Source organism: Alternaria hordeiaustralica (genome assembly GCF_023758085.1).
Source record: "Alternaria hordeiaustralica strain BMP 2776 chromosome Unknown scaffold_10, whole genome shotgun sequence".
Classification (NCBI taxonomy): Eukaryota; Fungi; Ascomycota; class Dothideomycetes; order Pleosporales; family Pleosporaceae; genus Alternaria; species Alternaria hordeiaustralica.
Window position 1 is genome coordinate 600,052 of NW_026056782.1, and position 14,698 is coordinate 614,749.

Below are 14,698 nucleotides of genomic sequence, written 5' to 3' on the forward strand. Positions count from 1 at the left end.
CCATCCCCCGGACAATTCCCACATGAACCCATCCCCTACGCAGCACTATCCCTCAACCTCTGCTGTTCCTCCTCAGTAAGCTGTCCAAACTCCTCCGCAAAACCCTGCGTCGTCGCCGCGCGCTTAAAGAAATCCACCAGGAAACCCTGCGTCTCGTCGTCGCGCTGACGGCCACCACCCGGCTCTTCAGCAGCAAAAGCCATGAGCTGCTCTTTGCTGAAGCCACTGCCAAGGTCCATGAAAGGGTTCGCCTCGTCTTCCCATTCACCGTCATCAGATTCTTCTTCGGCGAGCTCAGCAGCTGCTTGTGCGTCGAGAGGTGCGCCAGAGGCGGATTGGAGTTCGACGACGAGGACTTTGAGGATCTTGAGGGGTGCGGGTACTATGGTATACTTGTCAGGATCTGAATTCGTGTGTCAGTTTGTGGATGGGCGTAAGAGGAGTTTATCGCACTGGTTCGCGACAACGACACTACGGCCTACAGATTTGCTCCACAACATGACAATCACTGCTTTCAGTGGCAAAGACGGGGAGGGAAATGTGAAAAGAGAAGACTTACTAGCTTTCGCGCGACTCCTGGTCATGATGCGGCCATCGGTATTCGGTATCAAGTCACCCTGCACTTGCACCTGCGCAAGACGAGGGTCCTTCAAATCATACAGTTTCGAAAGAGCGATGACACTGCGAACCAAAGTCAGCAATTATGCACAGTCAACAAGTAAACAAAAGAGGAAGAAGGGGGAGTTCAACTTATTCCGAACGATCTCCAGCCTTCCAATAGGCTTTCTCCGTTCGTAAGAGAACTGCTCGATTTCCGGAGAGGTTCGTACGTACTTTTGTCGGATCTCGTCGTAGCCGGCAAAGTTGATTGAGTTTTCGAGCCACTTGGCTAGCACAACCTGGAGGCCGTTTTGGCCCTCGATGTCCTGGCCAGCCAGGAAGTCTACCACCTCTGAGGCATGGTTCAAGCTTAGACGCGCGAATACGAGCGTTAGACTTTGGATGAACTGTGCTTGTGTTGCTTGGCCTAGACGGACAGCGACGCTTCGTAGGAGTTGCTCTAGGTAAGGTCCAAGTCGTTCGTGGCCGGCCTTCTCTACTACCTCTGCGGCAAGTGCACCGACTTCGCCAGCAGCATGGTCGCTGCATGAGGACAACAGACGTGAGACGATGATGAGAGTTACCTCAAGACCTGCTTTTCCGGTGTCATCCCGCCATTCGAAGAGCTGTTGGTGGTCGTGCGAGATGATGTTCTTTACGGCAGTCGTAGCAGACTTCAGCAGCTCCTCATCGGCAGAGCCTAGCAGGACTCTTGTGAGCTTTGGCATGGTTGTAGCGACAAAGCCAGCAGGGAGCGGCTCTGGTCCATGCTCAGCCATGACAGCCAGAAGGTCAGCAGCAAAGTTGCATAAAGCATTCTCCTCCGTCAAGCTTCCGACATCAAAGGCACCCATAAGTGATGGGAGCACCCTTGCGCACAGTTGAACGTATGCGTCTCCGCCCATTCGCGCAATAGTCTCCGTCACCTCTTCGAAGGCCTCGGTGACTAGCATAGTGAGTTGGAAGTTGTTGGCTTGATGACTAGCGATTCGGAAGAGTGTGTCGAGACCGTTGTCTGTGATGCATATCCGCGTATCAATAAGTATGGCGTCTCGGAGTGTTTCGACCAGAGTGACCATAAGATCTTCACTGTCGCTGAGCTCTGACATGTCTTGTGCAGCCAGGTAATTGCTGATGGCCATGATGATAGGTGCTTGCATGGGCTGTGTGGTCGCAGGTGGGAGCGCTTGGAGATAGTGTTGCAGAGCGCGAATACATGACACTTGGACAACGTCGGACTCGTCAGATGGAATGGCCTGTAGAGATGCCTCGAGGAAGGATGTGCCGAGCTGTTGTAGAGCATCTCCAGCTGTCCTTGTCAAACTTCCAGCGACAAGGTAACCGCGTGCTCTCAGGAAAGCGTCGGGCTGCTGCATGGCATACCGGATGAAGTCCACATAGCCGCTTGCAGCATCCGGACTGATCTGCTTGTCCACGTCCTGGAAATCGCTCAGCAGTTGGTTTAGCACGTAAAGTGCAGCTTCTTTAGCTTTCCAGCTCTCTGACTCCGAGTAGAGCGCTCTTGTGTAGGTCAACAAGCCGTTGACAGTAGGCTCTTGCAGCCATTCGCCAAGCTTGATGACGAGGTCACCACAGGCTGTGCGGGGCGTGTAGTTCGCGGTTACGCTCGTCTCCTCGCTCAGGAATATGTTTACATCCACATCCCAGAGGCCCTCCTCTTCTGTAGTAATTTGCGCATATGCCACGGCCAGCTTCATAACCTGGGTGACCCATGAGTTGTCGGGTGTCTGGTTCTGGAGTTCCTGTTCGAGTTGCGCGCGGACCGGGGGTGCACGAAGACACGCCTGCATAAAGTCCAGCTCCTCCAGGATCAGGAAGTCTAGCGTGTATGGTAGGCCGTCGGCATCTTCTAGCCTGCTTTGACGATCCTCCTTGATGTACATGAGAGAGTAGGCGGGTTCCAGCAAGGATAGCTCCTGCCAGGTTGCCTGGAACAGGACGATGCTTTGCGGCGAGAGGATCGCGGGGAAGACGGACCGTATGCGCATAAGGACCTGCGAGCTGTTAGTATTGGGAACACCTTGAACGGGAAAAACTGAATAGGCCTAGAGACTACACCAAATTGAGCACATGCAAAGTGGATGACCCAACGTCGATGTAGGCTCCAGGGTGTTCAGCTTCTGACACGACCTACCTTGACTGACTGTAGCTTGAGCGCAATCTGTCCCTTGTAGAGCAGGGCGTTGGGCGCATCCGAGTCCTCCTCATCGATTGACGGCGGATCAGGTAGCCTGTTGTTGAGGACGTTGACGAAGAAGGGAATCCACTCCTTGAGTATCTCATCCGCGAAGCTCTTCACCATAGTCTTGTGGTCCTCCAGCACCATCTCGAGAATATCGAAGCAGCCATGGAAGACTTTCACAGCCAAGGCCCTGAGCGTCGGCTTTGTTTGCTCGCTGGTGGCCACATTGAACAGGACCTTGATCATCTGAGGCGCGACCTGGAAGAAGGTCGTCTCGTTGAAGCAGTCCTCCACCAGCTCGCCGAGGACCCTGAGAGCGCCATGTAGCTGGCCTTCGGTCGCGTTCGGTATCAGTGCGAGGAGGTTGTCGAGGAGATCTGGCCATTCGATGGGATAGTCGGCGCTTGCGATCTTGCTCACGACGAGGCCCGCGGCGGCCTTGAGCTTGCGGTCGAGCCCGTCCTGGGTAGCGAGGTTGAGTAGCTGCTGCCGTAATACAGCCTTGTTCTCTTCCGAGACGAGCGCCTGGCCCTTCCACTCGTCGAGGCTGGAACTCCATCCCGCCAGCACAATGTTCTTCAGGTACAGGACGGCGGCCTGGCGGATGTTGAGCGGCACGCTGTCATGGCAGGCGATGCCAATGAGGCCGAGGGGGAGCTCCTGGTGGCCGTAGAGGGAGAGGAGCTGCTGCTCAGCGTGTTTGCGCGTGTCCTCCTGGGCGGTTTGGGTTGCTGATAGCAGCTGGACTAGTTGGTCCTCCATGGTCAACGTGGGGCATGCGCGTATAGAGCTAGTCGGCACGTCTAGCGCTCCCCAAAACGGCTGGCAAAGTGGAAGGATCGGGTGTTGACGCGTTTGTTAATGGGTGCTGCTGGGTGATTGAGCGCGAGGAAAAAGAACGCGCTCGGAGATGCGGGGCAACTCCGTGAATCTCTGGGTGGTGGGGTGGCTAAGCGGAGGCTATAACTGAAGCAATAAGCCGTGACGACTGCATATACGTAGCAGATGGGTATAGAGGGCAGAGACGAATACAGAAGTAAGGTGGAGTATGGCAGCTGGGCTATAACGAAGGGCGAGGTGGCCAATTGCCCGACTGGCGGTGACGACGATGCCTCTTCCCAGTTCCCGGTCGGTGGAAACGCGACTATTACCTACACATTCCCCTCTCCCCAATCCTCCCCTTGCTGCCACGTTGTTATCCTCAACAATGCCAGGGGCACTCGACACAGCATACGCACCACGTCTGCCATACCGATCAGCAGCCCTACCAGAGCCGTGACCGTTATCCATCGACACGCTAGCGGCTTTCACGCGACGAGACGCGTCTGCGTCATGACTACAATCCGCTACTCAAAGTGCACAACACTATCTCGTACCTGAGGCGCATACACACTCCGCCCACGAATAAAATAATCACATCCCTACTACCACACGTCACACACCCACCGCGACGATGCCAGCAACCTACCTCGAAACCCTCAACCACTTCACCACCTTCCTAACCGCCTACACGCACACGCTCCTCCACCACCGCGAGCTCTACCCCACCACCTCCTTCGCCCGCTCCCGCTTCCACAACGCCATCGTCTACCAATCGCGGCATCCCCTGGTCTGCGAATGGATCACCGACGCCATAACCGCCGTGCGCGAAGAGCTGCTCAAGGGCGTCGTTAACAAAATCGGCATCGTCATATTCACCTACGATGAGTACGATGAAGGCTCGGGCAGCGCCAAGATAATGGAACGCTACATGTTCGACGTGAGCGAGTTCCCTGTTGTGGAACGGCGGGATCGTATGTTGGATATTGGGTTTGAGGGAGGGCCTATACCGCCGGAGACGAAGGGAAAGGGGAAGCAGAAGGAAGAGGAGAAGGAAATAGAATACAACAATGATGGGACTGTAAAGAGGAAGAAGACGAAGCCGTTGGATACGGGTGTGGAGGTCAATCTCAGCGAGCAGTTTCGCGCGGCGTTCCTGCAGCTGGAGATGCGGACGTCTAGACTGGAGCCTCTGCCTGAGGGTTGCACTTTCAATGTTAGTATGGAACTCAAGGATGAGGGCGATATCGATCCGCCAATTGGACACCCGCAGGTCTGGCAGCCGGTTCAGCCTAGTTTGCAGAAGACGGGGAGGGGCGCGCTGTTTAGGGACAGGGATGTGTTTGATGAGGAGGCGTTTGAGTTGGGGATAATGAGAGAGAAGGAAGGGAGAGATCTAGGTGGCGCCAAGGTCACGCCTATACGCAGTGTGCAGGCCGGTGTTTTCAGGTTTGAGAACTGGATAGAAGAGGGCAGGGCAAAGTTTGAGCCTCCAGAAGATAGTATACCATCGAGCTTCTCGAGTTTTTGACCGTAGATGGTTGAACAATACAAATATGTGAATACAATGTTCTGTGGAGTATGAAGGTTCTTTGTCTCTGACCCAGGCTCCTATAGTCTTGCGGAAGCTAGATGTATTGAAGACGGATTTCGAGTAATTCTATATATTAAAGATAAGCCTGCCTACTACATAGACCTTCACCAGAGCTTGTATCGCGGATAAGTTGTGCTATATGCTCGAGCCGAAGCGACACAGCTAGAGACAGATACCTGAGACCCCAATGCTACCATCATGCTATGCTATAGTATGAGCCCGATTAAACGAAAAGACGCTATCTGTGAGGGGCCTGAGGCGCCATACCACGACGCCGTCGCCTGTCAGCTACCATCGCAGCAGCCGCTACCCGCCGAGCCTCAAGCAGAGCCTCAAGATTCTGTTGCCCCACACCCAACCGCGCGCGCTCTGCTTCGATTCCATGTCGCCTAGCTGCCACGTTATGACGCATGGCTCTCGCGTCGTCATCGAGGGTTTGTCGCGCTGCAGCCAACCGCGCGCGCTCTGCTGCAAGCTCCTGCTGTCTAGCTCTTAAATTCTGACGCACGGCTATCTGCTGCTGATCCTGGCCAAGTCCAACGTTGTCCAGAAAGCGGAAAGCCTCGCGAGCATCGCGCTGCGCCTGTTCGCCGTTGGCAATTCGACGAGGACCGCCCAATTCCGGTCGGGCATTGCGTTGGCGAACCCGTTCGTTAATTCGATCAATGACTCCATCAGCTTCGGGAAGGCGGGCTGGTTGGCCTGGTTCGTTGACTTGTCCCCTCCCAATGCCGAATTGTGGGAGGGGATTGGGTGGGAGCATGGCCCAGAGGGCATTGAACAACCGAGGTCTAGCAATATTGGTTAGGCGGATGAAAAAAGTGACACCTTGGACATGGCGCGATCATTGGGATCGGACGTTGAATATATGGTTGATATGGCTGCTGTGGAATGGCTCCGTAGAAACCCATAGGCTGAACGGGCTGAGCAGGATAGAGATGTTGATAGAATGGGAATGGATGGACGGGGTATCCAAATGCAGGCATGGTAGGCATGGCTGGCATAGCTGGCATGGCTGGCATGGCTGGAAAGGGTGGAAAGGCTGGCATGGCTGGCATGGCTGGCATGGCAGGAATGGCTGGGTGAGGGTGGACGTACCGATCTGCTTGGGCGACATTTGCTGCTATTCCATTGAGGTGAGCCGGCGGCGCAGGTACTGGGGGTACCATGGGGGCTCGCCTGAGCTGCTCTCCAACCATGTGGTAAGGGAAGGCTTGCGCTTCTATGCCTGCTCGACCTTTTCGTGCATCTTCTGCTTGCTTGACTCGATCTGAGACCTTGACCATCAAATCTGCATCTGACAAGCCTGGATTATCGAGTCGGACCTTGGCCATGGCCTCATCAGCTGCGCGCTTGACCTCCTGTTCGTGGCGGTCTTCGACGTTCTCATGCAGAGGACATTTGCCTGCACGAGACTCGCCGAAGTGGTTATAGTCTGTTACGTTCTTGGAGCAGACGTAGCTAAGCTTTTGTCAGCTGATATCAAAATCTCCTAGGCTGTTGACTTACCATTGCACATTCCTACAGTGCGTGCATGTCATCTTGTTGCAGCCAAGTTCCTTGACGAAAGGATGCTTGCATTTGTTGCAGTGTCGTATCAAGGCTGCCGACATCGCTTCTTCGACAATGTGTCGCAGGGTAATTTGGCCATCCTTCTTAAATTCCTCGCAGCTGAGTGGGATGTGAGACTCCTTTTCGCAAAGGCGACAACTCGTCTTGCTGCATTTGGGGTTTTGACAGCGGAACTCCTTGTCAACCTCGACCGGTAGACATTCCATTTTGAAGTCGCAGAAGGGGCACTCCGAGAGGAAGTCCAGACCCGCCGCTTCCAAGTCCTCTCTTTGTTGCATGTGCTCGAGTCGCTCGAATGTCTTATCGCTCAGAACCTGTTGCAACTGTCGCCGGGTGAACGTTCCATTGCAGTCGTCGACTCCGAAACACTTGGGTCTGCATCGAGATTGACCCATCTGCGTCTCGATCTGTTGACGGGGACAGTCTACGCAGTAGAAGTGGGTGGTGTCTCCGTTGCAACTTATCATGCGGTTGAGAGGAACGTCGTTGAAGCAACATGCGCATTCACCCATTTCATTGTTCATTTGCGCTTGTTTTAAGTTGTCTTCTTCCTTCTTTTCCTCGTCTTTGACCTTTTGGCGTTTGGCTGTAACCTGTCAGTAGGGAGCAGATGAAGGAGACCACACGATCCTCGCTGTTCTGAGACACAGGGTTCGAAATTATTGATCTTCTGGAAGGTCATGGTCACGACATCCACTTACCAGCTTCAGCTTCGCTCTTCTTCTTTGCTGCGTGCAGCTCCTTGGGTATCTGACTGCCTTGCTCAATCAACTGGAGCTCAATACCGCGCTTGATGCGTGACTTGTTTATCTTCGAATATGTCCTGGCAATTTGTCCGTAGTTGCGCACTTGTTGTTCAATGACACCGTAGGCCTTGTAAAGAGTCTTCTGCTGTTTGAGCACGGTCGTGATATGCCGCACGGGTACAGTGAGGAATTCGTCTTTGAGTAGCTCTGTTCTGTGGAAAGTATCGTTAGTACCACGAATGAAAGGGTGGGAAGGTATAAAGACGACGCGAAGGCGTTGAAGGCGCGTAAAAAAATGTAGCGGATGACTACAGAATTCTTGTTGCTATTGCTGTTACTGCGCTGGCCCATAGGCGAAGTGCAATGTCCACGACAGTCGTTCCATGGTTCCAGGTGGAATACAACGCTCGCTTCACGATCCACCTGGATGATGGCTGCCAATGAACCCCGACTCTTGACGCTTTGAAGACATCACTGAACCATAAAACTCATAGGGCTGTGTCCATGAAGGGGCTGTACTTACGCGTCATGTTCATAACCGCCGATCTCGGGATCACGCTCGCCCTTCTCGTAGGTGCTCAACTCACCCTCGGCTTCGTTATCCCTCTTTCTCTTCTTATTCTTCGCGTCGTCTGATTCTTTTGGATATGGCTCGCCTTCCAATAACTCCGTGAGGAAATGCTCGCATTGTGCGGTTGTTCGTGTGGTGTCTGTCAATTTTTCTTGGATCAATTTGAGGACGTAATCGACCGAGATGTCCGGCAGCACGCTCACAACCATCTGCAAACAGGCAGCTTCGGTGACCAATGCGAGTTCCTCACCCCAATCGGGAGCTCGTTCCTCTGGTGGTGGTCTGTCGTCTTCTGCCACGACAGCGTCAGAGGGCGGAACGTCAATGTCTGGAATGTCGGTCAAATCGATCACTTGACGGTCATTTGCCTGAAATTCTGCGCGGAACTCTGCGATAGGATCATCCAGATCCGGGAAGTCGAGAGCGAATTCTGCTGCAGATCGTGCGTCGAAGGCCTCCAATTCGTGTCTTGCGAGACCCTCGTCCTCCGTCTCACTATCGGAGAGTAAATCAATCACTTCATGATCGCGCTGAATGCCAGTTGGAGCCATCGCAAGTGTCCTGTTGTAGTAGTCGTAAGGCTAGTTGACGGGTAAACCTCCACGTTAAAGCGTTGCTATCGAGTGTGCGTCTAGACCGAGCGATGTGGAGTTTCTTGAGTACCTTGAATGGGGGGAACTAAATAATAAACATTAATTTGTACCTAGCGGAGAACCTGGGGAAGGAGTGAGGGGCGATGGAACTGCAAACGCGTGTGGTGTTTACGTGATTCAGACCAGCTCAATTCACACGGACGTAGCCTTGTCGCTCACCCCACCAGATGTCGGAGGAGGCCTCTCACCGACTGATAGGCACTAGCTGAAGGGAAGAAAAAGGAACAAGCGAAAGTATGAGAGTGACAGGTTTCACACTGCAGCGCAGCGGAGTGAGACCTGAGTGTTGCGGGTGCAGGCCGCTGGGAGATCGAGGAGCTATTGCGGCCAGCCCTGAGCCAGCGAAACGGGCAAGGGCACCAGTCAGGTAAGAGAGCAAAGGCAGTAGTTATGTGCCACAACAGCGCATGTCAATGAAAAGCCATTACAGTGCCGCCAGCGCTCAGCGAAACAGAAATGGCGTGTCGTCTTGAAAGGATGCTGCGCCGCTGAGGGCGGGAGATGGGCGTCTCGCCCAGATGATCGTGCAGTTCGCTCCAGGCCGGCCCCAGGGCTCCGCTAGCCCAACTGCCGCTAACCGCATCATCACGAGCCTGCGCGCGCGTCGCACAGGGCTGAGAAGAAGCAATGTCTGCCATCGGTCTTGGTGATGCTGCCAATGGACGCGCGAAGCTTTTGAGACCATGACATGCAAACTCCCGCCTTACTGCCTGGCCTCATGCAAGGCCCGAGCTACTCGCGAATCGGACAGGCGCACATGACCCGTGGGAAGCTGTGACATCCAACCCTCGCTTTGCCACGGCACACCTCGGGCCGCGAGCAACATGATGTTGGCTCGGAATGCCTGGAGGACATACGGAGTCAGCTATAAGATCACACGGAGCTCAGGGCGGGATGGGGCCACCAAAACGCGGGGCGCCCTTGACTAGACAAAGAACTACAGGTACCAACTTCCTCTTCTTCCTTAGCTATCCGCATCCTACAGCGAGTTCGACGTAACTTGGACCCGCTATTTACTGTTTTCTGAGTCGTTACTGCCACTTGATCTGGAAGACTGCAGCTGAGCAGGACCGAATCCACACCTGTCACGCCCTACGACAAGCGTAGTCGATAGCTGGATATAAGATCCTAGCTATCTTCGCCAAAGGCCAACCTATTAGATTAAGACTCAACATACACCTACCTTACATAAAATACTACAACATGGCCATCGCATCCATTCTCGAAAACCTCAAGGCTGGTGACTCCCCTGAACTAGAACTCGTTCACCCTTCCGAAGCCGAAAAGCAGATACAGTTCAACGCAAACGCAAACGAATGGCGCGGTGCTCTTTCCAAACCTGCATACTTTCGTCGCGAGGCCACACTTTCGCAAACAACCCTAACACGTGATGGCGGCATTTCATACTGGATCCTAGCTGACCCTGACAAAACTGTGTCAGAAGACCCTTGGAACCCAAATGCAGGCACCAAACTACCAAAAGGTACCCGACTACCACTAGCGAGCTGCGAAACAATCCGGAAGAAGGCACTCGTATGGCAGAACGGAGAACTCAAGGAGGTCATTTGTCATGGGGTCGGCAGTGTATTCTGTCCAAAACCTCTCCGCGGGAAGAAAGAGGGCACCTCGTATGCGAGCAGGATGTTAACGGAGCTTGGGAAGAGTTTAAGAACATATCAGACAGAAGATGGCCAGGAGTCCCTGTTCTCAATCCTATACTCTGACATCGGGAGGGTAAGTAGCTCTGACACTCTATGACGATGTATTGCTAACAAAGACAGGAATACTACGCGAAATTCGGCTGGGAATCTTTTACCTCGTCACATGTTTCCATCCCTGCGAGCACTTCACAAGACACGACCAACTTACCCACGGCCCGACCACTTTACGCGGACGATCTGGAAGAACTATGCAAGATCGACGAAGCCTCCCTCCGCCGAAGTCTGGAGTCGCGACCAAAGAATAGCAACACTGCCGTTGCTATACTTCCCAACATCGAGACGATTCAATGGCACCACGCGCGCGAAGAGTTCGTAGGCAACGAGCTGCACGGCAAGAAGCCGGAGGTCAAAGGCGCGGTCGTCGGTACCGAGAAGGGCAAGCGCGTTTGGTGCTACTGGACCAGGATGTGGTACAACGAGAACCCAGCTGAGGCCAAGGGCAACACACTGCATATTCTGAGGCTGGTCTTCGAGGACGATGGCTTTGAGGGCTCTTCGGGTAGCATGAACGGCGGATCGGAGAGCAGCAGTCACGAAGCTGCTATTGCGGCGCTCATGGCGATGGCGCAGCAGGAGGCGCAAAAATGGAAGATGGAGAACGTGGAGATGTGGGCACCTTCCCCGACGGCGCTGGCAGCCGCTCAGAAGCTGGACCCGACTGCGAAGCTCATTGTGAGAGATCAAGAGAGCATCGCGGCCTTGCAGTGGTTTCCAGAACACGACGGACCGGTTGCTGACAAGATCGACTGGGTCGCGAATGAGAAGTACGGGTGGTGCTGAGAAGCGGAAGGCGCGATCCGGATTCGATAGATTGATGAATTCCTATGCATTGCTGCCACCATCGAATAGCTCCTAAGGTCGTTGATGTGATGATGGAGGCGCAATGGGAGCCCAGTGTTGCAAACTGTAGCGGGAGGTTGTGAGATATCTTCCTCGACCAACTGGCAAGCCAGAAAGGACCAATGAAAATAAATAAAGCCTGTCAGATTGCCATCAACATCCTGCTTTCCAGTGCGGCCGAAGCACACGACCGGTCAGCTGAGATCATCGCCACAACCGCCGAAGCAGTTGTAAAGCCTCACTCTTGGATGTCGAGGCTGATAGTCATCAACCAGGTTGGAGATTCTGTGGCTACTTAGAGTAACTCAGAGAAGGATGCATACTATTAGAAAAGATTCTATGAAGTACTGCGCGTCTGTTAGTGGTTGAAACAATAGGGGGGGAGGGGATTCTGTACTGATCGGTAGAGGGTTACAGGTGCTGGGCGCGGTGGAATAAGTATACACGACTTCTTGGCACGCGCTAGCGCCGCACAGACCGAAAGCGACATTTTCGCAGTTTTGTGGGGCGGCAGCCGAGAATTTGCCGCCGACGTTCTGCCGGCCCTGCTAACTGGGCTGCCGGAGTGCTGCCGACTGGCCGTGCGCAATAAAAGGACAATGGTTTCCTGAACACAACATCATACACATCTCACTTTATCAAGATGTTCATGAGCCAGAAATCTAATAAATACCTCCAGCGACGCTTGAAATCCAGAATGGACGAGTTTCATCATCAGCTGCTATTCAGAGCGGTGCACGATATTTCCAACATTCAGAGATGTGCTGCGCTTCCATACCACTACACTCTCGCTGCTCTCCATCCAGTAGTCACCAATCACCGGATATAACCTCCAATTCATCAGCGTCCCAGACTACATATAAAACAGCAGACCCATTTATATCTCTGTGAGCGGCATCATCCGTTCTCAAACCACGAAGAAGCTGCTTCTAGCTGTACACATTCCTTGCTATGAACTCTACCCCAGACGTATACATTATGCGTTACGGTGATAGATTATTATTATGAAACACACTGTGGACCTCCAGGGCGTGTCATTGTCTGCACTTTTGCAAATACGCACTTCTATGTATGCAGCAACTGCCGCGTAGCCCGGATGTATTTGCGCTATTACCCCTACATTCAACTCAATGACTATCAAAACTTTGGCCGATATCCAACGTGGTGAATTGCCTGGTGCATCTGATCTCATTCTTAGCCCCACTCCAAGATGGACGGGACCTCTTCCCGGACCGCGCACCAGGTTGACTTTTCTCTCACCGGACAGTGGAGCCCGGAGACTTCACAGTACTTTGACTTTGCGTTCATGGCCTACATAACGTATTGAAGTGCTACCGGCTCCATCATGAACGCAGAGAGTGGGAAATATTGAGCCAACGTATACGTCTAGCTGAGCAAATTTGCTAGAGATCTTGATAGCAGTTCGGCCATTCTAAGAGGTACATCCTTGAACTTACGCCATCCAGTCTTTTCGCGTGTTACTATTAGGATACAGCATGCAAATAATGGGTCGCGACAAGAGAGAATTGCTCCCAGACATATTGAGCAGCCTACAATAAAGTAGAGGCTTGAGGTATCCGATATATTTTTACCGACAGTTCTTCAACCCAAACGTACGCTGAGGCGACCCCGGCTCTGCTTTGATTAATCCTACAAGACATAATAAGCCAATGTATGCGGCAAACGTGTAGACTGCTTTACATAAATTGAGCACGTACTTCGCCTTCAACGCGGTGTATAGGGCTTGCAGCCGCCCCCACTACTAACACAGCTGGTACCGCAAGGCGCCACTTAGATTTCACCCCAGTCGGCTTCAATGCCGCTGCGAGTCGGGAAAAATCCAACCGCTCAGGGGAACACAGGCCTACAGCCCACAGCCAGTGTTCCAACGAAGTGACGGACTAAAAACCGCATTCGAGAAGTAAAGACGGATTGTCTTTGATGTGATTGTCTTTTGACATGATCGTCTTTGACATGAACTCCTGGAGCGCATGTGCTAAAAAGCAACTGCTCCTCCTTTGTCGGCTTAAATGCCGCTTAGAGGCTTTTCATCGGGTCTACCAGCTTGCTGGTGGCTCGAGGAAGAGATCCTTGATGTAGTCTCCCGGGTTGCATATGAGCCGCCATGCTTGTGCCAAAGTCCTCTTGTAATCTCTTCGCTTCGACAGTTCTTATCAGATTTTGCGCTCTGTTCTAGTTCCGCTGTAGCTGCCTGGGTGCAGTATAAATCGCCGTTCTTGCGTCTGGATCTTGTTGTAGTCCCCTCGCTTGACCGCTTCGAGCAGGGTTTCGTAAGCTGTCGTAACTGCCTGGGTCGAGTATGAGACATCTTGCTTGCGCCGAAGTGCTCCTGGAGTCTTCTCGCCCGCGAACTTTGGGCATCTCGTAAGCTGTTGTAGCTGCCTGGGTGCAGCACAAGTCGCCGTACTTGCACCTGGGTCTCGTTGTAGTGCCCTCGCTTGACCGGTCCGAACAGGGTTTGGTAGGCTGTCGTAGCTTATTTCAGATCTGTAGCTGCCTGGGTGCAGTACAAGCCGCCGTACTTGCTCCGGGGGTCTGTTGCAGTCCTCTCGCTCGGCCGAACTGAGTAGGGGTATATAGGCTGTCGCGACATAATAGGGTAGTTCGTTGGGGATACCGGTGGCGGATGCGTGAAGTCAGGAGGTGGTATCCTTTGTCGGAGGCGCGTTGAGCTTAGTGATCTGTCGCAGCTCGATGGTGCGAGGGTGTACTTAATCGACAGTTTCCGGCGTGTGTCTGGTCGAGCAACGCTTCCTGCGTTGTTGTCGCTACCTTGAGGCGCCCACTGCTATTCGCGCAATTTCCATCATGACCCGCTTGTTTTCCCGCGTCGGTCGAGCGATGTAATGTTTTAGTATGAGCAGTGATCTTGTATTTCGCGTGTCGGCAGGTTCTACGAGCGTAATAGTGAGGGGATTGGCGTGGATGTAGGTGGGCACCGCGCTGTTTGATGGATTCGAATGCCATGGAGTCTGCACAAGAGTCATATTGTAACAGGGTTATGATGACTACAAAGGTTTCGAGATGTATCCGTCGCCGCTTTACTCGCCTTTGAATTCTTCTATCGTCGAACGGCGTCACCTCGGATGGGTGATACGATGAGTACCTAGTTTTGCGTGCACCTCATGAAAACGAGTTTCACTCTCTCTTCTCACTGAGATTCGATCTGACTATGACGGAATTGCAATATATCGCGTTGCACACGGAACGCATCGTGTACGTTGGGTCTTCGCCGATGGTGTCATTCGTGGACGCCGACATCGCCATTGATGCAGGCACAGCGCATGGCGGGGTTGGACTCGTGCGCGTGGCGGGGCAGCAGGACGAACGTAATTGCATTCAATGAAACACAAAGGCC

At 53.3% G+C, this 14,698-nt stretch overlaps 4 protein-coding genes across 4 annotated transcripts; 2 read left to right on the forward strand and 2 right to left on the reverse strand.

The window, feature by feature from the left end:
• Nucleotides 1-35: 35 nt before the first annotated feature.
• On the reverse strand, nucleotides 36-3,565 carry J4E84_005795 (uncharacterized protein; the record flags this gene model as incomplete). The annotated part of the gene is made up of 4 exons (XM_049388387.1): nucleotides 36-403; nucleotides 560-681; nucleotides 835-2,615; nucleotides 2,756-3,565. 4 exons carry the CDS (start codon nucleotides 3,563-3,565, stop codon nucleotides 36-38), a joined length of 3,081 nt encoding a protein of 1,026 aa, XP_049243932.1.
• A 691-nt stretch (nucleotides 3,566-4,256) lies between these two features.
• On the forward strand, nucleotides 4,257-5,153 carry J4E84_005796 (uncharacterized protein; the record flags this gene model as incomplete). Its single annotated transcript, XM_049388388.1, has 1 exon — nucleotides 4,257-5,153. The coding sequence occupies one exon, from the start codon at nucleotides 4,257-4,259 to the stop codon at nucleotides 5,151-5,153; it is 897 nt and encodes a 298-aa protein (XP_049243933.1).
• Nucleotides 5,154-5,454: 301 nt separating this feature from the next.
• J4E84_005797 (uncharacterized protein) lies at nucleotides 5,455-8,656 on the reverse strand (the record flags this gene model as incomplete). The annotated part of the gene is made up of 5 exons (XM_049388389.1): nucleotides 5,455-6,007; nucleotides 6,315-6,677; nucleotides 6,726-7,374; nucleotides 7,490-7,746; nucleotides 8,058-8,656. The coding sequence occupies 5 exons, from the start codon at nucleotides 8,654-8,656 to the stop codon at nucleotides 5,455-5,457; spliced, it is 2,421 nt and encodes an 806-aa protein (XP_049243934.1).
• Nucleotides 8,657-9,961: 1,305 nt separating this feature from the next.
• J4E84_005798 (uncharacterized protein) lies at nucleotides 9,962-11,259 on the forward strand (the record flags this gene model as incomplete). The annotated part of the gene is made up of 2 exons (XM_049388390.1): nucleotides 9,962-10,492; nucleotides 10,540-11,259. 2 exons carry the CDS (start codon nucleotides 9,962-9,964, stop codon nucleotides 11,257-11,259), a joined length of 1,251 nt encoding a protein of 416 aa, XP_049243935.1.
• Between the last annotated feature and the right edge of the window lie 3,439 nt (nucleotides 11,260-14,698).